This window comes from Hesperophylax consimilis, chromosome 2, assembly GCF_061612785.1.
Source record: "Hesperophylax consimilis isolate HC1 chromosome 2, BYU_Hcon_1.0, whole genome shotgun sequence".
NCBI lineage: Eukaryota > Metazoa > Arthropoda > Insecta > Trichoptera > Limnephilidae > Hesperophylax > Hesperophylax consimilis.
In genome coordinates this window covers 33,485,786-33,511,882 of record NC_142837.1, presented here as the reverse complement: position 1 = coordinate 33,511,882, position 26,097 = coordinate 33,485,786, and the positions used below count along the sequence as shown (strand labels likewise).

General features: G+C 34.4%; 2 protein-coding genes across 4 annotated transcripts; one reads left to right on the top strand and one right to left on the bottom strand.

Annotated features, from left to right (window-relative positions):
* Nucleotides 1-1,263: 1,263 nt before the first annotated feature.
* Nucleotides 1,264-4,997, top strand: LOC149425932 (G-patch domain and KOW motifs-containing protein). Of its 2 annotated transcripts, XM_089642356.1 has the most exons (7): nucleotides 1,276-1,321; nucleotides 1,476-1,653; nucleotides 1,990-2,284; nucleotides 3,845-3,948; nucleotides 4,070-4,244; nucleotides 4,361-4,493; nucleotides 4,591-4,997. In XM_089642356.1, the coding sequence occupies exons 2-7, from the start codon at nucleotides 1,526-1,528 to the stop codon at nucleotides 4,977-4,979; spliced, it is 1,224 nt and encodes a 407-aa protein (XP_089498482.1). In that variant the 5' UTR covers nucleotides 1,276-1,321; nucleotides 1,476-1,525; the 3' UTR covers nucleotides 4,980-4,997. The 2 variants fall into 2 exon arrangements, with proteins under 2 accessions (XP_089498474.1, XP_089498482.1); XM_089642348.1 differs by having other exon boundaries at nucleotides 1,264-1,653.
* A 218-nt stretch (nucleotides 4,998-5,215) lies between these two features.
* Xe7 (A-kinase anchor protein 17A) lies at nucleotides 5,216-25,921 on the bottom strand. 2 transcript variants are annotated; one of them, XM_089642337.1, is made up of 8 exons: nucleotides 25,757-25,895; nucleotides 24,712-25,155; nucleotides 22,864-23,071; nucleotides 21,214-21,427; nucleotides 9,548-9,718; nucleotides 9,369-9,470; nucleotides 6,554-6,731; nucleotides 5,216-5,807 (listed from the first exon to the last, which is right to left on the bottom strand). In XM_089642337.1, exons 2-8 carry the CDS (start codon nucleotides 25,032-25,034, stop codon nucleotides 5,222-5,224), a joined length of 1,782 nt encoding a protein of 593 aa, XP_089498463.1. In that variant the 5' UTR covers nucleotides 25,035-25,155; nucleotides 25,757-25,895; the 3' UTR covers nucleotides 5,216-5,221. The 2 variants fall into 2 exon arrangements, with proteins under 2 accessions (XP_089498463.1, XP_089498454.1); XM_089642328.1 differs by having other exon boundaries at nucleotides 24,712-25,921.
* Between the last annotated feature and the right edge of the window lie 176 nt (nucleotides 25,922-26,097).

Sequence of the window (26,097 nt, the reverse complement as noted above, 5' to 3'; positions counted from 1 at the left end):
GCCACTCACGTCAAAATTTGGCGCGCTGAATATGCCAATTGCCAATAGAAAATATTTCCATTTCTGCATAGAGTTATGAAAGACGCAAACGTTCCGACTAGTGATGAGCAGGATCGAAATATTTTAATCGAAAAAACAAAAGAATCGAATCGTTAATCATTCGGAGTTCAGCGGGAGCAGTAACTGTGTTTTTTAGGGGGAGGTCACATAGACAAAGTATGGCAACATTTTAGTAGGTAAGTGACCTCTGACCCCCCCTCTGACCCCCCACCATACGAAAGAAGAAGAAGTAGGTAAGTAAAAAATTGGCAAATCAGTAGCAAAACTGGCAACGATATGTTTATAATTTAACTATTATCCAATCTATTGTTATTTAATAGCCCATTTTCTTTGATTACAAATTTCAATGCTTATTCTTCCGTGAACTCATTCTTCGAAACAAGATATAATACAATATTTCATCCCCACGGACATAAAAAACTGTACACTAAACTGAAACAAAATATATTGTTTATGTATCGGACTGATTGGGTCTTTTACAACAAACTGCATAACCTTAAAATAAATTTTAACCTTGGATTATTAATTCAGCGCCCTCGGATGATTTTTTGGAAAAACAGCGCAACAACAATTATCAATTTATAATTATTAATAATCTTCCCAACTTATTATAAGTCAGAATGCCATTTTTTACACATACTAAATGTACTGGCGTCGTAAATCGTAACCTAAAAATGAATGAATTGTTCATTATACTCGTAGCTTCTTCAGTTGGTATATATAATCGTAATTAAACAGTTCAATATCTAACATTTAACAATTACCAAAAAATAATTGCGTAATCTCAAATGCATATCAAATCATACAATTTGTCAAGCAATCCGAGATATTTTGACGTATCTCGGAATCGATGAATTCCAACCAACGACGTGACTGCTTTTATATCGATTAATTCTGACCAATGACGTGACGGCTGTGGTTTCGAATGATTTTTGACAGAATCGATTCCTTGTTCAAAACGATTGTCCCAGACTGTGATTTCGAATGATTTTTGACAGAATCGATTTGTCCATGATAATTAATCGAAATATTTCAATGGTCAAAACGATCGAATAAATCATCGATTTTGCCCATCACTACATTCGTTCGATGTTAAATGTTTCGATCCTGCCCATCACTACTTCACAGTGAGTGGTTCATTTGTGTTTATGCCACACCACATCTACCATCTACCAACCATATCTTTGACATTTACCAACATTTACGAAGAAGTGCCTGGATATTAGCGATTGTTTTATTCAGATAATTTAGGTTTATTTATGTAAGTGTCAAAACGCAACGATTTCGTTTTGAATTTCTGTTGTCTAATCAAGCGTGAATCCTTTATTCAATGAAAACCATTGTAATTTTCAATAATTTCTAAAATCCATTGAAATTATCTTCTCGATTTGTGTTATTTATAAATATGTTTACAGGTTAAGTGATTTGAAATTATTAACCTAATATTGCACCTCATCTTATAATCATGGACGGTGAGCCAAAAAAAATATCCTTTGGGTTCAGTAAGCTTATGAGAAAGCCCTTATCAAAACCAGTCGAAGAAAAGAAACAATTTATAGATTGCTTGGAAGGAAAATCCATCAAAGTTAAAGGGTAAAATGTTATCTTGTTAATACTATGTCTTTGTGCCGCTTGTCTCACGACTTAGTCTGTCGTCCCACGGGTCGGACGAGCAATAGACATAAACCGAATGCTACAAGGCCCTGTGCGGAAAGTTCCATACTGAACTGACCTACAGGCCATTACCTTCCCATAGCGAACTTAATTTTCTGCGCAGGGTCTTGCAGCATTGGCTTATGGATCCGTGGGACGACGTGCTTATATTGTGAAACATTAATCAGATTACTTCCTATTTAATCATAATGTTTTAATTTGTTGTACAATATTGTACTGTGCCAGGTTTTATTAAATTGTATTATAAATTTACAGCGGAGAAATCTTAGAAGAGAAAAAGGTTCTTGTGATTCCGCTCAAAGATAAATCCACAACTTCATCTGCTTTAGCTCGGATAGCTCGAGGAGAAGCAGATACTACAGAAAATGTGGAGCCAGATATTACAGACGAACCTCCCACAGAAGCCACCATACAGACAAATGAAACACTAGAACAAAGGGCAGAGAGAGAAATCTTGGAAGATTTAAAGAAGAAAAAGGCTAAACTTAACAGCAATTCTAATCTTGTTGTACCCATCGCTGATAATATTAAATTGACTGGAGAAAAAGAGGTTTGTGTTTCTACTTTATATTTTTAGTAAATATACAGAAAATAGGACACGCCTAATATGCACTTTGTAGTATTAAGATAATTTTAATAGTTATTTTGCTAAAATCAAAATCATTCACTTGGCTGCCATTGTTACTGATGCAAAAGTTTTAAGGTTTGATTTTTTATTTTTCTTATTTAACCTAAAATATGAAACTATGATCCCAGAATAGGTTCTTAGTTTGGGTTTTGTCTATGTATTTTAATATTATTATGTCAAAACATGGCGTGAAAGAAAGACGTCAATTATCCTGTTTTTTTAACAAAATAGTGTCTAAAATTAATTATTTTCCATTTCCCGAAATCTAACTGATGCTAAGGACGGGTTGTTTCGGAGAATTTGAACAATTCTTCAAATTTCAAAGTTAATTTTTATGCTCTGTGAAAGATTTTTCCGAGTTCCGTTATTGTTTCTGTTCTGTCAAGCAACTAGCTTATAATGATATAATAACAGAACTTGAATAGGACTTTCACAGAACCCAAAAATGAACATGGAAATTTGATAGATTGTTCAAATTCTCCGAAACAACAGTCCTAAGTGTTTTTTTAAATAAAATGTGCATGATGCATGTCCTTATTTTCTGTGTATTTTCCGTATTTTTTAACGTTATTATTTGACTCATCCAACTGCTTTTAATATTTGACCACAACTTAATCGTATTATTGTGAAAGCCACCTGAAAGCTTATTGTTTGGTGAAGTGCTGCAATTGAGGCGTGTTAAAACAATGACGACAATCCCCACCATTGGTTTAAAGTGAGTTAAATATAGCGATGGAGAGAATCAAAAATACCATTGACAGCTGCAAAGGTTTTGGAGCAATGATGACAAATGACCGTATCCTATACATTTTAGAATAACAACAACGGCAATCTCCTTTAGGTTAGGTTAGGTAAGGCAGTATTTGTTTGGGCCAATCAGAGGTCCAGAAATATAATATTCAACATGGCCGCCCCATACAAAGTGTGAACCTAAAAAAAATGGTGTTTTCAGTTTATAACAATAATTATATAAAATTCAAATGGCAAAATCCAAATGTGTTTGCAACAAAACCGGCAGTATCCAATCTCTACACAACAAAAGCGGCAATCTCCATCTATTAATTGAAAGTAACTCATTAATTTACTAATTAATCACAACAAAATATAAATAAAGAGGAACTTATGGAAACACTTACAAAAATTATAATTATAGTGTGGGAAAAGTACTAAAACAAACACATTTATTGCGTATTACTCACGGCACGATCAAGTGAATCAGATAATTGAGTCGGGCCAAGAGTCAGAAAAATAGAAGAGTATGTATGAGACGATGTATGAATGTGAATGAGGAAAGAAGTGTGTGCCTAGACCGTGTTGTTTGGCAGTCCGTCCTCTCTGCCTACCCATGCGGAAACGGCGTGATGGTTAGTTAGTTAGTACTCCAAAAAAAGAAGTTGAGAATGCCGTCTTTATTTTAACACGCCTCAATTGCTTTGTTTTTATATAAAATAAATCACTGATGTTAATGTATGTTTGTTTTAGTCAACTCTGGAAGATTATGAAAATATTCCAGTGGGTGATTTTGGAATGGCGATGCTAAGAGGAATGGGCTGGCAACCTGGCAAAGGAATGGGAAAACATAGCAAGTATGGCGTATTCTCTGGCCTATTTTACATTACAAAAACATTTATGGCGGATTCCAATACATCCTCAGCTTTAAATGTATTTTATTTTTAACACGCTGTATCTTTTACTTTTTATTTGTAGATCGTCAGAATTGGTTCTACCTAATCTAAGGCCCAAAGGAATGGGTTTGGGAGCTGATAAAGTAGCTTCGGTGCAAAAAAGCGATAAACCTAATGTCGTTAACGACGATCTAAAAATAGTGAAAGGAGCCTATGTGCAAATTATCGCTGGAAAGCAAAGCGGTGCTTATGGACAAGTAATATATTTACTTCAACTGTTTTATTCTAGATACTATCTTAAGGAGCAATTTTATTTACGACGCCTTCTTCAATTTATTTATCAAATTTGTACTTTTGTTTTTTTTTTCTTCAGATTTCTGGTTTTGATGAGGACAGCGCACGTCTTATTGTGAAGGCAGCTATTGGGGGAACTAATATTAACCTAAGTGAATTTATGGTAAAAGCTATCACCAAAGATGAATATCAAAAGATGTCCAAAGTCATAAGTAGGTTAACCCAAACATCAGTTTTCATCATTGACCACTGTGAAAATTCACCCTTTGTAATTGAAAAATACTAATTTGTGTAATCTGCTTTTTCCAGATTCTGTGAAATATGAAGAATACAAAAACAAACAATCGCAAAATTCAGACATCCTAGAAAAGCATAAAAAGCAATCCTCCAACAGTAGAACAAATTATGAAGATGAAAATGAAGACAGAAGCAGGGATCAAGATACCAATAGAGAAGATCATAACCACGGTGAAAGAAATAGAGACAAATACAACAGCCAAATTAGCTCTAAAAGTTATGATAGTCAAACTTCATCTAACAAACAGTCCAGTCACCACAGCGAAAGAGGCAGTAGAAGAGATAATAGAAATTCGAGTACCAGCTCATCGCCAGAACCCAGAAGAGATATTGATAAGAAGAGAAAAGGGAAGAAGAAAAGAAGAGACCGGAGCAGGTCGAGAGAGCGGAGACGTCATTAAATCAAATGAGACTTTATAAAATAATTATTATATTTTTTGTAATAACTTAAATTAATACAATCATTTTATAAATATACTGAATCGAAAAATTTAATCATGAAGTAAATAATTAATAGTTTTATGAAATTATTATGTTATTAATGTTTCTGTAGTCAAAATAATTTGATACTAGTACAGGATTTCTTAATATGTAATAAGTTTTTTTATAATTACATGTGTTAATTAATAATAATGGAGAATTCTTAGACATCTTTCTTGGAAGGAGACTTGGACCAAGATTTGTCCTTGGCAGTAGTGTCTCTTGGCATCGACCAGCTTTTAGACCGATGCCGCCGTGATGGTTCTCTTTCTTCCTCAATGTTATTTTTAGGTGATTTGGAAGTTTGTTTGCTGCATTTCGTGTCGCCCTTGGATTCTGTTCTTCCCTTTTCAGGATTGTTTCCAGTTTTGGCCGGACTTTTGTTCCTCGATCTGTCGCGACTGTGCTTGGAGCGAGACCTTCGATCGTGCGACCGATGACGGGAACGAGATCTAGATTTGGACTTGTGGGATCGAGATCTAGATCGTGAGTGGCGACTGTGCCTGGAGCGACTGCGCGTTCTGGTTCGCCTGTTGCGTGATCGGGAGCGAGACGTTCTAGATCTGGAGCGGGAGTGTCGTGAGCGATGGCGTGAGGAGGAGTGCCGGCGGGAGCGGGACCTCGAGTAGGATCTGGACCTGGATCGGGAGCGCGTGTAAGATCTTCTACGAGATCTGGATCTGCTTCGAGAATACGAGTGGTCCCTGTTGTTACGATCTCCAGATTCTTCAGTCAGTTTCTTGAAATATCTATAAAAAAACAACAGTTCGGTTACCAACAGGTTATTCATAAAATCGTAATAATGCGTCATAAGTCAGGAGTAATGCACTATACTTTTGTCCTGCTTTATTTCACTCGGCTAGCAGAGAAACTGAACTTACAGCGCCTAAATGGGAACCCTACACACTTGTCAATTCAGCTACTAACCGGTCTAATCGACAAATGATTATTATTTATTAATCGACCAGTCAGTGGTTGAGTGGGCATAGCGCTTGGGTCTCACCCGAGCGTCGCGTGTTCGATTCCTCGGCTGGCTAAGTCCTCCATCACAACACAAGCAACATTTTCGGCTTTCTGTGGTGGTAGTAGGAGATTTTCAAACATTGTTGGGTTATTCGTAACCCGGGAATGTTTGTCTTTCTTTTAAAAAAAAATAATTTTTTTTTGATTGAATATCCTCAAAAAGTTATGAGAACAATAATTCTATTATTTCCTCAAAACTCAAATGGTCTAGTAACTAAAATACAATATCTAGGTAAAGAAAATACACTATAATGTACATATGTACTACCAGCCAGAAGAGCTCGAGGCCCGGTCAACTGATACCAAGGGTGGCTTGTCAGGACTTGGAACATGTATATATATATAATCTAAAGATAGTAATGAGGTTGAAGCTTAATCTGCCAGAATTCATGGCGGGCAATGAAAATACATTGTGTACAGTTAAATAGTAAATGCTGTTGATGGCAATGACAGTTTAAAAAAATATAATTACTTGTAATAAGCGTGATGAGCGTTGGGTCCATCGAAGTACGGCATCCTAGGCATGCCGCCCCTGTAGCCTCCGCGCGGGGCTCGAGGCCTCCTGCCCGCGTAGCCCCGCCCGCGGCCCCCGTAGCTCTCCGGAGCCCCCTGCTGCGGGTAATAGCCGCCTCCTCGGGGGTAGAATGGACCTAAGCAAATGATAATATTTTTAGTGGAATACACTTCATTCTGTTCTAACATACATTATGTGTAGGAAAATAGGAGAAGTCTAAGGTTAGCTTTACACTAATAAGTTAATTTCAAGTATGTTTACATATTCGTCCATAATGCTCACATTAGATGTTCAGAAGTTAAACTTATATAAGTGCTTACGGCGATCGATGTACTTGTAAGTTTGTTAGCGATAGGATGGCTTCCTATTATATAAGAGTTGCTATCATAATTTTCCAAATTTTGTCAAAAAAGAGAAAACAGTCCATAAAAGTGTTGGAATATAAGTTGCCTTGAGAGAAAAAATCTCCAGGCGCTATCGTTTGGTTAACGGCAGAATTAAGAACGAAGGGCACCTCTTTCGGAATGACAGCAACCGACTTGGAATACGTCATGTTAACCCTAACACCAGAGATACGTTGTATGAAGATAGATTGTACGATATCTAAGTATTCTTTTTTCATCACATACTCTATAATAATTTAGGTAATGTTAGAAAAACTATTCAGCAATTGATTCTGCATTTAAAAAATATTATCCCTTTACTATTTTTTAAGATATTAACTGTTTTAACGGGTGACTGGATAAATCATCACATCTTTAAAAAGTCATGGAAAGTGATGAAACAAAAACTTTATTAACTGGGTTAAGTAGGTTAGGTTAAAAAAAAAATTGTTTCATCGTTTCTAATGACTTTATGTCACTTTTTAAAAGTGTGTTGAATTATCATGGAACCGTTTTAATGCTATCTTATTTTGCAAGTATGTGTTTATAAATTGCTAGATTTTTAAGATAAAAAAGTATGGTATTAAATAAAAATTCAATAACTTGGACAAATATCAACAAATTTGAACGATTTTTTTAAACTAATTAATTAATTAACATGATATTTTATGTTACTAATAAAAAAAAACTACACAATTATATAATTAAGAAGTAATGAGGTGAAAACTAAATTGAAAAAGACTGTTGGTTTTGCATCAGAAGAAATAGCGCAACTAGGTCTGGTAATTTTAAAAAAATTGTCAGATGTTTTTGTAAAAACTTTTGTCGCTGTCATTTGATGCATCATTCGCAATAGAACTAACATCCGATGTGGTGAAAAATATCAATTCACTTTAGGGTGTATTTACTTTAACACGATAAACAATAAATACAGTTATCAAGACACGCGTCAACCGCAATACGCTGCACGCAAATGTAACACGAGCTCTCCTGAGGACCGACAAATGCGCTTCGAAGCATGCAGCACCATGTCAAAATTTTTGCAGTGCGATAATGTTGAATAGCACTCTAACAGTAAAATAATATCTATCCAATTCTGACGAAATTACTATCACTTCCATTCATATATTTGACATTATATAGATATTTGATAAGTCAAAATATTTCACCAACAAATGTAGATATAATATGTCTCGATACCATCTAGTGGGAAATTTAGCACTAACAAAGCCTTTCCTACAAATATAAAGTTGGTTGTTTACAGGTGAAAAAAATACAGGGTGTATCGGCACGTACCCGACAAACTTTTACCAGCTATTCCTTAGCACATTTGGAGTAAAAAATGTTATGGGCACTTTGCTGTCCGGTAACATTTTTTTTTAATAAAAAAAATATTATTCATATTTTCACCACATGTCACCAATGTTTTATCCTTTGTCAAAGTTTGAAAACCCATCTGGCAATATTTTGTTCGAGTTTCATTGAATAATGTACGTACGTACCTACGTTGGTGCGCTTTTACAATCACAACAAAATGGCACGGCACCATTCGTCTCATTTTTAGCTATTATTATTTAGTGTGTATGAAAGAGCGAGGACACTTTTTGACACACTTGCTAATAACAGCTGTTGAACACGAGAAACCATGCAAATGACAGTGACGGAGTGTGGATTTTTTATTATTTTTTTGTTTTTAATGGAAAAAAAATGTTACCGGACAGCAAAGCGCCCATAACATTTTTTACTCCAAATGTGCTGAGGAATAGCTGGTTAAAGTTTGTCGGGTACTTGCCGATACACCCTGTATAATAAGCAGTAATTGTTGATTGAGGTACTAGTAAATATTGAATTATTTGGCGGGTCGGAAATAAGCCGACATAGCTCAGTGGTTCAGAGCACCTGACCGGACATTAGAAGGTACGGGTTCAATTCCCGTTGGCGGCAATTATTTTTACTCGGGAGATATTCTCAATTTGTATAGTTATTTTAGGGGACTAATTGTTGCTTATAACTATTTGCTCACTTCCAAGATAAATATCACAAAATTGTCATATTATCACTATAACTTGCGGGATTATTACTGTCTTGGATGTAAAATTTTACTCGTCATAAACTAGTGATGCAGCCCGCGGCCCAATTCGTGAGGAGATTCCCGGTCATATATATCTTCATTTTCCGCATGCACTTTGCTGATATGTAAAAATATTCTTACTAAGAATTTTTACAGAGTAATTTTTTTTCCACGGAATCACTAAGGCGCTCCCGGCAGTGGGCTAAAACAACTGTTATACATTATTTATCAAGTAGCTAGTGGAGTCACTCCTGTCTTTATTATAGTGTGTAGATACTTAAAACTAAAAAGGCCTGGAATTATAAAGTGGCACACATACCTGGTGGTGGTTGATGATAATTGTTGTAATTCTGATTCATGTATGCTGCATATGGACCATAGCCGTAGTTTGGTGGATAGCCCCTTACCATGCCATCTTCCTCTGTTTGAAAAAAATACAACAATTAAAAATCTCAAAACTCTTTAAAAAAAAATCAATTTCACAAAGATCTTTGTTACCTTTTGGAATTAGCATATTTCTTTCTGGAGTCAACAATCTCTCGGATTTAATTTTTTTGTTATTCATTCCGTCATTGATTGAAATGTCCGATCCTGAAGACAGAGAACTTATTGACGGGGTGCGAGCCTTTTTCTTCCCTGTGTCGAGCACTGAGCGTAGAACTATATTCCCTGGAAAATAGAAAATTATCTATTATCAGAAAATGTCACCACATAATAAATTAAATAACATAATATATTTCGTTTGTGAGTAAGTGCCTATTTACGAGTGTGAACTTTTCAAAATTGAAACCAGTGGATGTGGTGTAAGAATTATGAAAGAATCTTTCCAAATCCAGACTAATGATTAAGTACCTACCTTCCTTTAACATATTTACACGCTACTACTGAAATAAAGAGACCCATGTCATTGTTGAACCCTCGAAACTTCAAAACCAGCTTTCACAAACTCAATCACAACTGCTGTAAATGACAGGTTATTTTTTGTAACTGTTTTGTTCCTAGCATTGATCTAAATCAAACGCACTATTACAAATTGTCTGAAACAAGTGGCGATGAGACTATTTTATTTGTTAACTGCTTCGCCATGTTTAAATTCGTGAGTGAGTGGTAATAACTTCGACTGGCGTCACCGATGAGTTTACAAAATGTCGGCAACAACCTCCGTGCAGATGTATGGCGGTAGTCACAAAGATACTTGAATCGTCGAGTATCGGATACTTGAGTATTCTTGTGGAAGAAGGACCTTAGCACATAATTAATAATAAATAACGAGTTCGTCTCCTACAATGAAATTTCACGTTTGTTTACAAATTCATCATATTAATTAGAATTTTAAAATAACGAATATTACCAAAGATATAAGCTGTCAAAATGCCGGCCGAAAAGCTTATGATACTATGGTACATGCTTGGCAGTACTGCCATTCAAATTATGAATTGTACTGAATCATGTCTTGTTTGACGTCACTTGACATCATTGTACGTTTTAGCCAAGTTCACTTTGAAAACTTATACCTTCGTCATTTTTGGAGATATCGAAAAACTAATTTTACCGTAGTTAATAACTACAGGGTTTTCCAATAAGAGGTGTTATTTTGATATTCAATCGTAAAAGATCAATGGTTTCGTTGCTTGTGTGGCACATAGCGCCGTCTTGTTGAAAGTAAACGTTGTCCAGATCAATACCATCCAATTCCGGCCATAAAAAATCATTAATCATCTCTCGATAGCACAATCCATTCACTGTAACTGTTGCTCCAGCCTCATTTTCGAAAAAGTAAGGTCCAATGACTCCGCCGGACCATAAACCGCACCAAACAGTCACACGTTGAGGATAGAGAGGCTTTTCAACAATAACTCTTGGGTTTTCCGAGCCCCAGATGCGACAATTTTGCTTGTTGACGAAGCCACCGAGGTGGAAATGGGCCTCGTCATTCAAGATGATTTGCATTTGATTCACTCAAGTGAATTTTAATAATTAATGCGTTGTTGAAGCATGTATCGTTCCATTTAAATTAATGGAGTAGTTTCTACTTGTCAAATGTCAAAAAATGACAGCTTAAAAAGTAACATCTACCGAAATAGCAGCTATTCAAAATAACACCTCTTATTGGAAAACCCTGTATTTAAATATATTAAATTTTCATTAAAAAAAATGGGAGACCTCATTCTATAATATTTCGAAGGTCCCGAAGAACAATGTCGGAAGTGCAAATTTGTAGTTTTAGAGCTGCTTAATGTTTCGTTTCTGCATTTTTACTGTTTTTGTTAGTATATTTCTCCAATTTAATAAATCAGGTTTAACGCAAGATATCAAACAACACTATATTTCTTGATCTCAAAAACGGTAAAAATTTGCATAACCGACATTGATCAAGTGCATAGATATAAAATTAAACACTTAGGATGGGTTGTTTCGGAGAATTTGAACAATTCATCAAATTTAAACGTTCATTTACGGGTTCTGTGAAAGTCCTATTCAAAATCTGTTATTATATCATTATAGGCTAGTTGCTTGACAGAACTGAAATAAAAACAGAACTTAAAAATATCTTTCACAGAACTTGAAAATTAACTTTGAAATTTGAAGAATTGTTCAAGTTCTCCGAAACAACCCGTCCTTAATTAATTAAGGACGGGTTGTTCCATAGAATTTTAACAATTCATCAAATTTCAACGTTAATATATCATTTAGTTCTGTGAATGACCTATTCAATTTCTATTATTATATCATTATAGGCCAGTTACTTGACAGAACTTAAATAATAACAGAACTTGAATTTTAAGATGAAAATTAACTTTGAAATTTGAAGAATTGTTCAAATTCTCCGAAACAACCCGTCCTTAGACTTAATTAATTACTCTAGACCTAAAATTCCCGCCACACTTCACAAACTCAAATAATATGTACAAAATAAAAAAAAAAATTAAAATAATTTAGGAGTTAGGGTTCAATATAAACATTTTAAACCATTAAATATATATGGTATATACAGGAAACCTAACAACAATATAAATGATTTTCTAGTATCTCTTGAATCTATATTACAAAAAAGTAGCCTAGATACACTCATCTTGGGGGATTTCAACATTAATGTTCTTAAAAAAAATGACACAACAAAAAAATACATCAACACTTTATTTTCATATAATTATTTCATATGTAATAATACACATCCCACGAGAGTTATGGAAACCAGCAGTTCTCTTTTAGACCATATTATATCAAATAGAGAAAACATATCTTCAACGACCTCCAATATTGATAACCAGATAAGTGATCACAGTATAATGATGTTAGACTACCAAAACTCTTTGAAACACCACTCTAACAACAGAATACCACCAAACATAAACATCAGTATCAATAAGAGGGCTCTGAGAACATATTTTGAAACCCAACCGTTTTCTCACAACACTACCAATATAACCGAAAATTTTAATCAATTTTTTAAATATATCAAAACAGCGATTGACACTTGCAAATTTAAGCCAAGGTTACGAATAGGAAACCCTAAGCAAGGTAATACACCATGGTTTGACAAAAAATTAGATCTTCTTATTAGAGAAAGAAATACTTATTACAAACAGTGGAAAAAAGATCCGCTAAACAGTCTTCTTATATCACTTAAAAATAAGTCGAGAAATTCGGTAACTAATTACAGACGTTTCGCCAAAACAAAATATTACACAGATATTTTTAAAGAAAACATACATAATCCAAGACAAACTTGGAAAACAATAAATTCAATCATAACTAACAGTCCAAAGAACTTGACAAATAAAATTGAAACTCTTACCATCAATAATATAGACATAAATGACCCGAAGCAGATATGTACAGCGTTTAATGACTTCTTTACATCGGTTGGTGAAAATCTAGCTGCGAGCATCCCATCTCATTCAGATGACGTAAATACAATAAACGTGGAACCAAAGCCATTACAGTCCCTCTACATGACCAATACAAACAAACTAGAAGTTTTAAAAATTATATCAAAACTAAAAACTAATGCATCTCCAGGGGTCGATGGTATGACAACTAACTTACTCGGATTCTGTAAAGAAAAATTAGCGGATCATCTTGTTATTCTCATTAATCAATCATTAGCGAGTGGACTGTTTCCGGATCAATTAAAGCTAGCAAAAATCGTTCCAATTCACAAAGAAGACTGCAAAAAAAATCCATCTAATTATCGTCCAATATCAATACTCCCAGTCTTTTCCAAAGTATTTGAACATGTAATCAAAAATAGACTAACAAAATATCTCACAACTAATAATATTCTCACGCCTCAACAATATGGGTTCAGAAAATTCTCCAACACGAAATGTGCTGCCTTTGATTTTATACTAACTCTTCAAAAACACTTAGATCAAGGAAAATATGCAGCGGGCATTTTCATAGACCTCAAAAAAGCGTTCGATACGGTTGATCATAAGATTCTGTTAGAAAAGCTTGAATATCTGGGCATCGTGGGCAAAAATCTAAAACTTTTATCTAGTTATCTTACGGGTAGGTGCTCTTCGGTTGTTATTGGAAAAGAATCAAGTGATCATAGAAATATAACATGTGGTGTACCACAGGGCTCGATTCTCGGGCCTTTATTATTCTTGATTTATATAAATGATATTGCAAAATGGGGGTTGAAAGGTACCGTTCAACTTTATGCTGATGACACAATATTATTCTATCATAATACTAATTTAAACGAAATGGAAAAAGACATGGAAAGGGATTTGGGTCATCTAGCCGAGTGGTTGAGAATCAATAAACTTAGCCTTAACATTAAAAAGACTCACTATGTGCTATTCGGGAATAGGAAAGGACAACGCCTAAAAATTTCCTTGGGAATAAACAAACTGGAACAAACAGATGTCGCGAAGTATCTAGGACTTTTAATTGACTCACGGCTTACATGGAAAAACCATTTTGACCATGTTAAATCAAAGATTGCTCCGGTGACCGGTGTAATGTACAGACTACGTAGATTGCTTCCCACAGCCATACTGCGATCATTGTACTATGCTATGATTCACTCCCACTTGGCATATCTTTCGAGTATCTGGGGCTTTGCTACCAAAAAAATGATATCGGAGGTGCAAATAATCCAAAATAGAGCCATGCGTAACATTTTTGGCTTGCCTTGGGATATACCTGTTAAAGATATTTACCGTCACGCACTTGTTTTGCCATTTAAGATGGTTCCTAGCTTTGAGATAACAAACACCATTTTAAATATTATTCAGTGTAACACCCACACAAATATAAAACTGAACTATAACAACGATGTTCACCAATATAATACACGACAACACAACAAACTACATATATCAAAAATACACTCAACAAAGTTCGGACTGAAATCATTAGAATATATTGCCTACACTAACTATAACAAATTGCCTGAAGAATTAAGACAGGTATATGCCTCTAACAAATCTCGAAACGATATATTGAAATCCTATTTTTTCAAATGTTATTTGGAAAACGAGTCATAAGTAGGTACAAACTCTGTTTCTGATAGCCGTCCTAATTATCTCCAAATACCAAACTTTGTACATCCAGAGATGATGAGCTTTTATAATCTTCTCATGTATTTTGAATGTAAAACATCTTGTATTAGGTCTGTTTATTTTTGGCCCCGTACTTTTTAATGTATTTTCCTGATTTTGTTTTTATGCATTTATATAGTCCATCATTGAGGATACTTTTTCAACTTTTTGACACCAACAGTACATAAATCAAATGAGTGATTATAAAAATTCATAAAGTCTTATAAGACAATTTTTTTTGTAACATATCTGTAAAGTGATTCTTCATATGTTGTGTCTGTATGTTGCTTCTGTGAAATGTTTTGTAAATGTTTTCTTCATACATTGTGTCTGCACATTGGGTTGGGTTGGTTATTTTTAATTTTTAATCTAATTTTTCTGTACAAAACGCTTTTTTTAATTTTTTTTACTCTTCTATTTGAAAACTACCAATTGGCGATCCCTTAATGAGTTCAATAACTCTTGGGAATACAACATCGTTTGTTGTATGTTTAAAAAAAAAAAAAAAAAAAAAAAAAAAAAAAAAAAAAAAAAAAAAAAAAAAAAAAAAAAAACAGTTAAAATAATAATTCTTGCACATATATTATTACACATCATAGAAACAAGGAAAAAATTATGATGCCGATCTAACTTATCTCTTATATTGTAAACATGAGAGTAATTTCCAAAATTTTATGAATTTAATGTAATGTAAAAAGTAATTTCTCCAATGTATGAATTTATTGTTATGTATTTGTGTTACATTTAGGGTCAATCCGCACCAAATCATCCAGAAAATTTTGGATTTGTCACCCACCATCTCAGATTTTGATGAAACTTTAAATTTTTAATCCTTCCATATAGATAAGAAAATATACCAAATTTTACCTTCCTACCTCAACTCGTTTTTTTTTTATGGGCAGTTGAAGTTTGGGCAAAATAAGCGTTTTTACATATTCCGAGCACTCCGGAAGAGCTTGTACCTTCAATGAAAAAAAATTGTATCTTTGTCATTTATAGTGCAAATGCAATGAAAATTTTCAATATTATCAAGAAAACTATGCTGATTGCAGAAAAAAATAAATAAACCCTTTACATTTATCTACTTGACTTTAAAAAATTACCAAAAGTAATTTTTTAAGTAATTTTTGGGACGGAAAAGGTACTTTACAAAAAAGCAATATCTCGGGAAGGTACAGTGTTAATGAAGTAATTTTTTTTTTTATTCATATCTACAAATAGCATAGAATCACATACAAAAATAAAATTCATGGCATTTTACTTGCTTCAATAAATAAAATCCATTTTAAACTTTTTTCAAACTTTTTGTAATTTTTTTTTTATTCTTATCTACAATAAACATAGTACAACCTAAAAAAATAAAACTCCTGGTATTTTGTGTGCTTCACAGTGTAGAAACGTTTTTAAAATGAGAAATCTTAATCATACAGAATTGTTCCAAGTTTTTTAAAATCTAGATACTGTATTTGCAAATAAAAAAAGTCAAACTTATTCGGTCCTTACACCATGCTGGTACAACATGCTGGTAAGCTTGCAATGTAAGCTTAAGGCACCAACAAAATAATGTACCTTGTTCCTTACCCTGAATGCATACACCATAGCAATATTTTATAACAAGATCAACTTTTTAACTCTTTTCAATACAAAGTTAACTCTTTAAAAAACAAATACAATAAAAATAAAACAGGCAATGTAGGATTAGGTTAAATGAAAGTACATTACAATAATATTGTTTACAAATAAATGTTCAAGTTCATTTTTTACTTTTATTCTTGATCTGACCCATAAGATGGTTGAACTTTTGATCAGCATGATGAACGTCTTTTTCAAGAAAGTAGTAAGCTCTTCCTGAACCTTTTGTTGTGGGAGGGTCAACGATATTAAAAATATTTTGTAGTGGAACAAAACCAATATCTTCTTTTTGATGTGGCCAGTAAAAGGATGGAGCTGGGCCAAAAGGATGCATAAACTTGATTGATACATCACACTCGTCTTCATCTTTGGAAACCACAAGTCCAAAAAACCAATGGTTGTCATATACGCAAGCTACATAAGAGTTTGTACAAATTTGTACCATACTTAGTTGCTCAGAGCGATTTCGTTCCCCACTGAAGTTAAAAATCAAAGCATAATCTGAATCTGAACTTATCCTTTTTGTGCCAACTTCATTTTCAGACAGAGGAACAAAGCAGTGGAAACCTCGAGTGCCTGGTATTGTTTTAGCTTGTGAAAAACGCTGCTGTAATTGTTGCCTGCAAGTGAATAAGCTTTCTTTTCTCAGCAAGTAAAAATATATATTTTCTACTCTCGACTGACAAAACTTAAAAGTTTTGTCTACAGTTGTGATAGTGTTGCCAGGGCCAAGTTGCAAACTTTCTCTAGTTAGAAGACGTTTTACTGTTCCACCTATTCCATCACAGGGAGATTTCCCATGACTCGTAGCAAAAAACGACCAACATGCTTTCAAGTTGAAGTCTTTTTGATGGTGACACAGATTTAAAAAGTTTTTGCAGTTTTTATATTGGGCTGCGCAACCATCAGTAAAATAATGAACACTTTGAATTTGGGTAAATTTTTGATTTAAAAATTGAGCAACAATTTTTTGAGTTTCGTAAACGAAACTTACATCATGTTCCAAGTCATCTGAAATTACACACAAGCTTGACACTGTGAGATCTTTGCCAGGCTCTTCACAAGTGTAAATTACCACTGGGTGGAGTGAACAACTGTCTTGCGTCCAGTGGTAACCCTGGACTTCATTCTGGATAACATAGGAGAAGTTTTCACTGAAGTCTAATAACACAACAGCTTCATTTATCTGAAGCTGTGCTTTTAGGGACTCTTTGAGATATTTTGATTGAGACTTTAGATTTTCAGTTACCCATGCACTGTATGTAATTTCATCTTCTTGGTCCCATTCTTCAAATTTTTCTAACAAATGTTTCTTAAGATTTTCACTAGATGTTGAACACTTATCGCAATGTCGAAGCATACAGTCTCTATTGTTCTTTGAGCACACTAAGTAGTCCATTAAATCATTGTACGTTTCTTCACTGTCACAAGCATTAAGAAGCAACACTACATTTTGATGAATTGCACAAATGCAGACAGAATGAGAGCCTGGAGAACCTACTGGCACACACCATTTGGGACGCAACCAACAAAATTTCGAAATCCCAATTTTTGAAGCAGGGTATTCAAACTTGAAGGTAGCATAAAGTTCATTCAGGTTACAAAGCAATAGTCTTTTTTGTTCATAAACATTTTTGGTTATGCTAACTTTATCTTTTTTCCCTGGCATAACACGAGAAAATTCATCGTTTTGGTAGAAATTTTTAACCAAAGTAACTGTTCCTTGGTCTAATGGTTTTCCTTTTTTTGGATCAGGTAAAGCAATGATACCATTTTCATTTAGTAGCTCTCGTGCTTTACGAACTGAGTATTCACCAACACTGAATTCTTCAGCAACCTTTTTTCTACTCCACGAAGTTGGAGCGAGAGTTAGAAGCTGAATTCTCTCACGGCGTGTAACTTGTGTTTCCAATTTTTTTTTAACCAACTCAACAAGCCTGTCCATGTCATTAGCTTTTTCTTGAATACATCTTGGTATTTTTGCATCACATTTTACTGGGGAAAATTCTTTTTCTAAAACTTTACTTCCTTTTTTCTTTAAGGTTGAACAAGCAGAATCTAACTTCCGTTTAGCGTAACTAGACTTACTGTGGGATGGCATGTAGTTTAAATGGAGATTCTCCAATGTCAGTTAAAGAAGTGTTGATTTCTTGTAAAAAAATTTCTTTGTTTAAAACATTTTCAACTTCACTTATGTCTTCTTGAAAAGTGTTAAGCTCTTCAATTTCATTGTTAAGGTTTTGGCTCTTACTAATTTTTGCTCTGCATGCATTACAAATTTTTTGTCCAGGGATTGCTTTATTAGTTACTTTTAGAATGGTATTAATGTTCTCTGAAAATTCCAAGGATACTGTTCTTAAAGTTTTTGTAATTTTCCTTTTGTGGCTTTGGAACGGGTCAAAACAAGCTTTTTGAAATGTTTCATATTTATTTAAGTTAAATATTCTGTGGTGCTCACAAATGTTGAAAACCAAGTCTGTAGATACAAAACTTCTTTGTTGAATAAGCTTTTTTTCAAATTCACTTAACAAATCCACACTCGTTAATTTCTCTGACTTAGTATAACTTTTTTTGTGACATTCAGTACCATTATGTTGTCCCACACTACATTTAACTAAACTTGTTTCGATTAGAGACATTTTAACAACGTACACCATAACATGAAACAACTACTGTATTTATATAGATGATCACTGCTTTGAAGCTGACTCAGAACTAAGCATGTCAGAGGAAACAAAGCATGTAGTATCCTGCAAACTTAGTGATGAGGCAGATAGTAATTTTCATGTTCTGTCTTGTTCTTGTTGCAGATACATCATTTCCATGTAGTGACTTGTCTCTAGGACTGTTTCTTTGATATTAGTCCATTCATTCAACCTATATTACTAGCTATATACCTAAACTATAACTTGCCCAATTACAAACTAAAAATAGATATAAAAAAATCACAAAAAGTTTGAAAAAAGTTTAAAATGGATTTTATTTATTTTTGTATCTAGATTTAAAAAAACCTAGAACAATTCTGTATGATAAAGATTTCTTATTTTAAAAACGTTTCTACACTGTGAAGCACACAAAATACCAGGAGTTTTATTTTTTTAGGTTGTACTATGTTTATTGTAGATAAGAATAAAAAAAAAATTACAAAAAGTTTGAAAAAAGTTTAAAATGGATTTTATTTATTGAAGCAAGTAAAATGCCATGAATTTTATTTTTGTATGTGATTCTATGCTATTTGTAGATATGAATAAAAAAAAAAATTACTTCATTAACACTGTACCTTCCCGAGATATTGCTTTTTTGTAAAGTACCTTTTCCGTCCCAAAAATTACTTAAAAAATTACTTTTGGTAATTTTTTTAAGTCAAGTAGATAAATGTAAAGGGTTTATTTATTTTTTTCTGCAATCAGCATAGTTTTCTTGATAATATTGAAAATTTTCATTGCATTTGCACTATAAATGACAAAGATACAATTTTTTTTCATTGAAGGTACAAGCTCTTCCGGAGTGCTCGGAATATGTAAAAACGCTTATTTTGCCCAAACTTCAACTGCCCATAAAAAAAAAACGAGTTGAGGTAGGAAGGTAAAATTTGGTATATTTTCTTATCTATATGGAAGGATTAAAAATTTAAAGTTTCATCAAAATCTGAGATGGTGGGTGACATGGCCTGGATGATTTGGTGCGGATTGACCCATTACCTACTTCATACGAACTAAACCTATCAGTTTGATTGTCCTGAAACGGGAAACCTTCCCAGTTGGACAGTCAAAGATTAATTATTCTATAATTGTATTTTTTAGTATCTAATAAATAAATATAGTATACTTTTGCAGGCCATTTTTAAAAGTTGAACTATGGAAGTCAAGTTACATCCTGTGTTTTTTCACAGGTAACAAGTAACCAGAAGATTAAGGGGGTATTTCATTATGGGGGTTTTTCACTATCTCTGATTATGTTCTGACCAAGCACTAATCCGCGGATTAGTCATTTTTTCGTTTTCACTATATCTGAATAACGCTAACGCTCGGGTTAAAGTTAGATCTGACTAGCTATCCGTTGGCTGGCTTTAAAGATGAGAATAACTTCGTTATTCAACGGCGACCGTTTCACCATTGTTGCCGAGCTTCCGGATAGATAACACTCGAAATAGTCTGGCAACATCGCAAAATGTTTGCAGTTACTCCATCTACTGCCACGGCTGTCATGCGTCACAGTCTGCACACCGCAAAGTGTGCATTTTTTTGGTTATGTTATGTTGATTATCAGGTCATTTTAAATAGATTTGTGTCGAATTAATACATTGTTTCTTATTTTGAACACAATCAAATAATTCAGGATGGATCATACAAGCATTCAAATTCATTCAACAAAATTCGACTCACTTCTCAGCTGTCAAACTCGGAATGTTTTGACGCCATCTTTGATTCGAGGAATAGCGCCTAACGTGAAGTTCGAGCACTGATTAGTCAAATCGAACTTTAACCCGAGCGTTAGCGTTATTCAGATATAGTGAAAACGAAAAAATGACTAATCCGCGGATTAGTGCTTAGTCAGAACATAATCAGAGATAGTGAAATACCCCCTAACAGTTAAATGAGAATTGTAGAATTGCTAAAATAAAGTTCTAGAGGGGCGTAGTGGCAAGTCACCTAATGGAATCAAGTATTAAATATCTAGGTGCTATTAAATAACATGTCTGAAGACTGTTGAAATTTTTAACAGCAGCCTCGAAGGATTCAAAAGGCATGTAAATGCCATTCATTACCAATTTTAAATATGTATTTTTTAAATGTACTTTTTTGTAATTTTACATGTGCATGTAAACGGACAAAAAGGTCTGTTATGCACAAAGAAAAAAAAAAAGGTAAAGAGCTGAGGAAAATAGAATCGGAAGCTGAGCGTAAAGAAACTAGGCTTGCAATGAACCATGTAACCGTTAAAGTAACTCGAAAAAGGTTGTGAAAATGATATTACCTTCAATTGCTTTTCGTAGTTTCAACCTCTGGTCCTCCAATTCTTGTTCTTGAGCGCTTTTGTATTTGCTGACAAGTCGGTCCCGAACATTTTTCTCCTTGCCTTCGTTGAGAAGGGCTTTCTCCAGCATCTTCAGCTCCTTCTTCTTGTCCTTGCTCGATGAATTCATTTGCAGTTCATCCCTTCGGTAGAGAGAGTTGTGCTTTTGCTTCAGCTGGAAGAGGAATTCAATATAAGTATTATCAATACTGTAGATTGAGGAAGTTACAGCCAGGACAGTCTTCGTTTTCCATTAGCTCGTACTTGCTCAAATCCGCAATGTGAAATCACGATGTGGGGAACTCTTAAATTTAGACCCGAGCCTCTGATTGGCCAAGGGCACATACCAATCAGCGAGATATCGTTCAAAAATGGAAAATATGATCTAATGCTGTATGTTAAGAATAAGTTTACGAGAGTTCAGCTAAAGATATTACAAAATAAATAATACAGATATAAATTCTTTTGAAATAATTTGTATACCGCAGTGGTAACCTGTGTGCGAGTCTACTCGGTGCAACTCAAAATTGTACGCATTCTAATCTGACCCATGAGGTAGTGGTATGTCAGAACCCACTGACCAATCACAGTGTGTTTAAGTCGCTTGCGATTTTAATAGTTTTTTAAATGACGATTCATTAATTCTACGTACAACAATACAGGTGTCTGGGGGTAAAGTGCAATAATTTCGGGGGATGATTCTACATGATAAAGAACTTTTTCGAAATTTTAAGTTTTAAGGTAGTTTTTAAGTTAAAAAGTTGAATTGTTTGTATGGGAAAATAAATATTCTCCTTTGGAAAAATATTTTTGTACGGGGAAAAAAGTAGGAATTTCGAAAAAAGTTTTTATCTTTACCATTGTGTATAATCACCTCCCGAAGTAAGCGCAATTTACCCCCGGATACTCTGTATATAATAAAACTTATATATTCAGAATCAGCATTTGTTGATTCATATGAATATATGTTTTTAAGCCATAATATTTTTCACTCAATAAATATTATAAATCCTTATTATTAAGAAAGATAATAGCGATTCACTGAACATTGTCGGACATGGGACCCCCACATTTTACATTATATGATTTTTCTTTATTTAAATTAACAAGCTGGAAGGAAGTAATTTAGACGCCTTGTCGGTGTGATGGTTCCCCGACCCGAATAGAAGAGGGGAAGAAGATGTACATAATTAGCAATACAAAACTATTCAAACTCAGAAATAAGAATTGAATAAATAGAACTAAAGTGAAAAGGAAACATATTGTGTGACCTAACCTAACTAGGATTACATATTAGGAAAGAACAGTTCATACAATTAAAAATAATATTGTCACCAATATTCTCCCAATGAGATAAGAAAGTAATTGGCAAATTCTTATAATGCCTTTTTTGTAAGATATCTCCTGGTCTAACAATAAGGCTTCTAGGAGGTATCTGGCTTCTTCTCATCAAGTACTTTCCCACCCTCCTCTTCCCCTCCCCACTACTGTCCGCCTCACAAGATACCCCAATTATAGGCCCACTGGCTGACATAAATAAAAAGGCGGAATATTGACAACATAAGTGAATAGGATATTCTAGTTTCAGAAAAGTAACAATGTATTTTAAACCTGGATTCTTCTGAACAGTTCTTCAATGAGGCGGATGCTTTGCAACTTCCTTTGCGTCCGCAGCAGCTTCCTCTGCTCCTCGGCGATCTTGCTGTTGATCTCGGTGGCCTCGCGTTGCTTCAGCTTGGCCAGTTGTTTGGCCTTCCGTCGCTGCTCGCGCTCTTGCATGTGTGTGAGCTTTTCCCTCTCGCTCTGGTCTCGTTTCCGCCTAGAACCAGCGACCACCATAGCCCAGAGCTATTGAAACCACCTTCTTCCCACGCCAACTTTACAGTCGGCAACTGTACAGCCGGTAACTTTACATCTGGTAACTTTACAGTAGGCATCCTTAAAGCTGGCAGCTTCAAGCCGGCAACTTTACACTTTGAACTTTATTCACGCACATTGATGATAATTTGCTGAAAAGGACTGACTTATTTCCACACAATGTCGTGTTGTGGGGCCTGGAAAAAATCTTCAAACCTTTGCTTCATATTTGCGTATTAGAAATTAATGATCTTTTGTAGAATTAATTTTTTATCAAGTGTAAAGCCATTTTTTAAATTAAACCAAAACTGCTGATAAAATACTTCTCGGAAAAGAAAATAAGCTGTGTTTTAAAACTAGAAAAATGAATTCAAATTTAAAAACAAAACAACCTTTATGTAGGGGACAATACACAAGAGTACTAGTTCAGATGGCATACATACACAGGGTTGTTATTAAAAATAGAGTTCTAAAAATAAACATAAAAAACAGTAAATACAGCCATTTGAATTTAGTAAAAGCAATTACATTACAATACATGTAGACCCACTACAGAAATCTTAAAGTGGAAAGCAAAAAGTACGTCAATTGGAGTACTTTCGATTTTCGTAGTTTTAGTACTAAACTGTCATTCGTCGCGTAACGTTGTGTGCTCTAATTAAATTGCCTTAAAAGTACCAAAATGTCATTGTGTGTGATAAAAAGTGTTTTAATTACTCGGCAAACGAATTTCGATTATGTTGTTTCCCGTCCGAATATATTATGTGTCATAGAAAAAATGCAGGGCTGACTAGAGTAGAGGTCAACAGCCAAATTACGAAGTCAGTGCTATCGCCGACTAAACTTCACTATTTAAAATAGTCACTAGGCATTTATATGTTTGCGGTAAAACAACATACAAATCACCAGTAACAACGAGTATTGATAAGAATCACCGCATTTTGCAAACTGTGGTTGCTGTATTATGGCACGACATTCACTTAATCACATGACTCCTCGAAATCCGTCAGGCGCCCTGGCCCCCTACTCTAGTCGGCTTTAGGGTTAGTATTTGAGGCAACTTTTGAATATGAAAAAATTGCCTGGTCCTATCGTTTGTATCGTTCATGCATATATATATTTTTATAATGTTTATCTTTGTCATACATGAGCAACGTTTGAATTAAGAATTTACTGGAAACATAAGAGTGTTTCTTATATGCCACATATTTTAATTTTGTAAGATAATAGCAAGTCTAGATATATGGTAACGTCATTGAGTACAAGCAATTTTTTGGTGTTTTTAAACTTTTAGTGGATTTGGAGATGTAACTAGGTTACAAAAGAAAACATATTTTCGTTAATAAAGTGCAATGAAAAAACACAAAATGAGAAACCAGAAGGCTACTTAATAACTGTGACTTAGGAAGTACTGAAAAGTTTTATTAGAAATAGTTTCTGAAAAGTCAGGTGATCCAAAGAAGTTATGATCATTTTACACTAAGCAAGCACTAATATGCCTAGATAATGACATTATGTGAAGGTATGTTTAGTTGGCTATTGCTTAGGAATAAATGGAATCAATGTTCAAACTATAAATTACGTGAATTAAAAAAATAAAACCTCTCGGCTTCTTCTTTCTTCTGAATGTTCACACTTTCTTGCTTCTCCTTTTCCTCTCTTGACCTCTCCTGTGTCACCAGCCTCTCACGAACGATGGAGCGCCTTTTAATAGTCGCCTCCGAGAGATGTTTGGTTGTGTCAAAATTGACATCGATGGAAACGGCTTGTCCGACGCCATCTTCACCTTTCCTCAGCAGCTTCATGCCTCGGAAGGCATCCATAGCCCTCACGAATCCCATGTACTCGCTAAACTGAACATACCCTTCGAAGTAAAGCTCAGAATCAAATGAAAATTTACTGATCCCTGTCATGTGAGGCTTCATCTGTTTTCGATAGGGGTCACATATAGGAATATCCACACACCGCACCTTCCCAAACTTTTCAAACACTCTCCTAAAAATATTTTCTGATGGCTTTGCATCCTCGTCTTGTATGTCGCGATTGCTAAGAAACCACTTAATTGGTAAATTAGATATGTGTACAGTGTCTGGCCTCTCCCCGGGCTTCATTTCGTCCATGTTGGGGGCATCGCGAAAAAAAGAATCCCAAGCATGGCGGCTTGGAAACTCGAGTTTAGCTTCCGACGCCTTAAGCTTAAGGGGTTCAGGGTAACCGTTTAATTTAATGGACCTTTCGTCTAAAGAACCTACTACATTACTAATGCGTTTTCTGTCATCTAACTCACCCTCGAATCTAATCGCGTCTGCTGAACTTTTAGATACTTTTAAGGAGGAAAATAAATCTGGTCTAATCAGTTCCCTCATACGTTCCATCAATTCCCAGTTGGAAATCGTCTTTCCAAGAGCCTTCGAAGAAGGCAACTGAATGGATACGTTGATCTTCGAAACAGGCTTTAATAATAATTGCTGTGGCAAATATAACGGCACAGCGTCCGAAAATGAATTACATACTTGAATATTCATTTTGTTATGAACGAGAACCTATGTTTGTAAGTCAAACTCGTTACCCAATATCATTTTTTTCTAAGATTTCTTTTTTATTGTATGTATTATAAATACACATATTGCAAATGTACGAAGCTCACAAGTTAAAAACTAAACTGAAGATTTTAGTCGAAAACTTTGCTGAACGAGAGAATGAATATGTAGTTATAATTTGACATGATAAAGTATTATTTTCAGATTTTCACCAAACTTCGACGGACAAATAAGACAAATCCGATCTATTTGTTCCGTAAAAACCATAAATTGCCATAAACAAACCACTCGTAAAAACATAGATAATAATAAAGAAATAGAATAAAGATCAGTGATGTCAAAGCACATATTCTAAAACACCCACAATCGATGTTCAAATTCCCCAAAAGTTCCTTTACCTCCAAAATGAAACAAACTTATATTGAAATTGGCATTTATTTTTTTATTA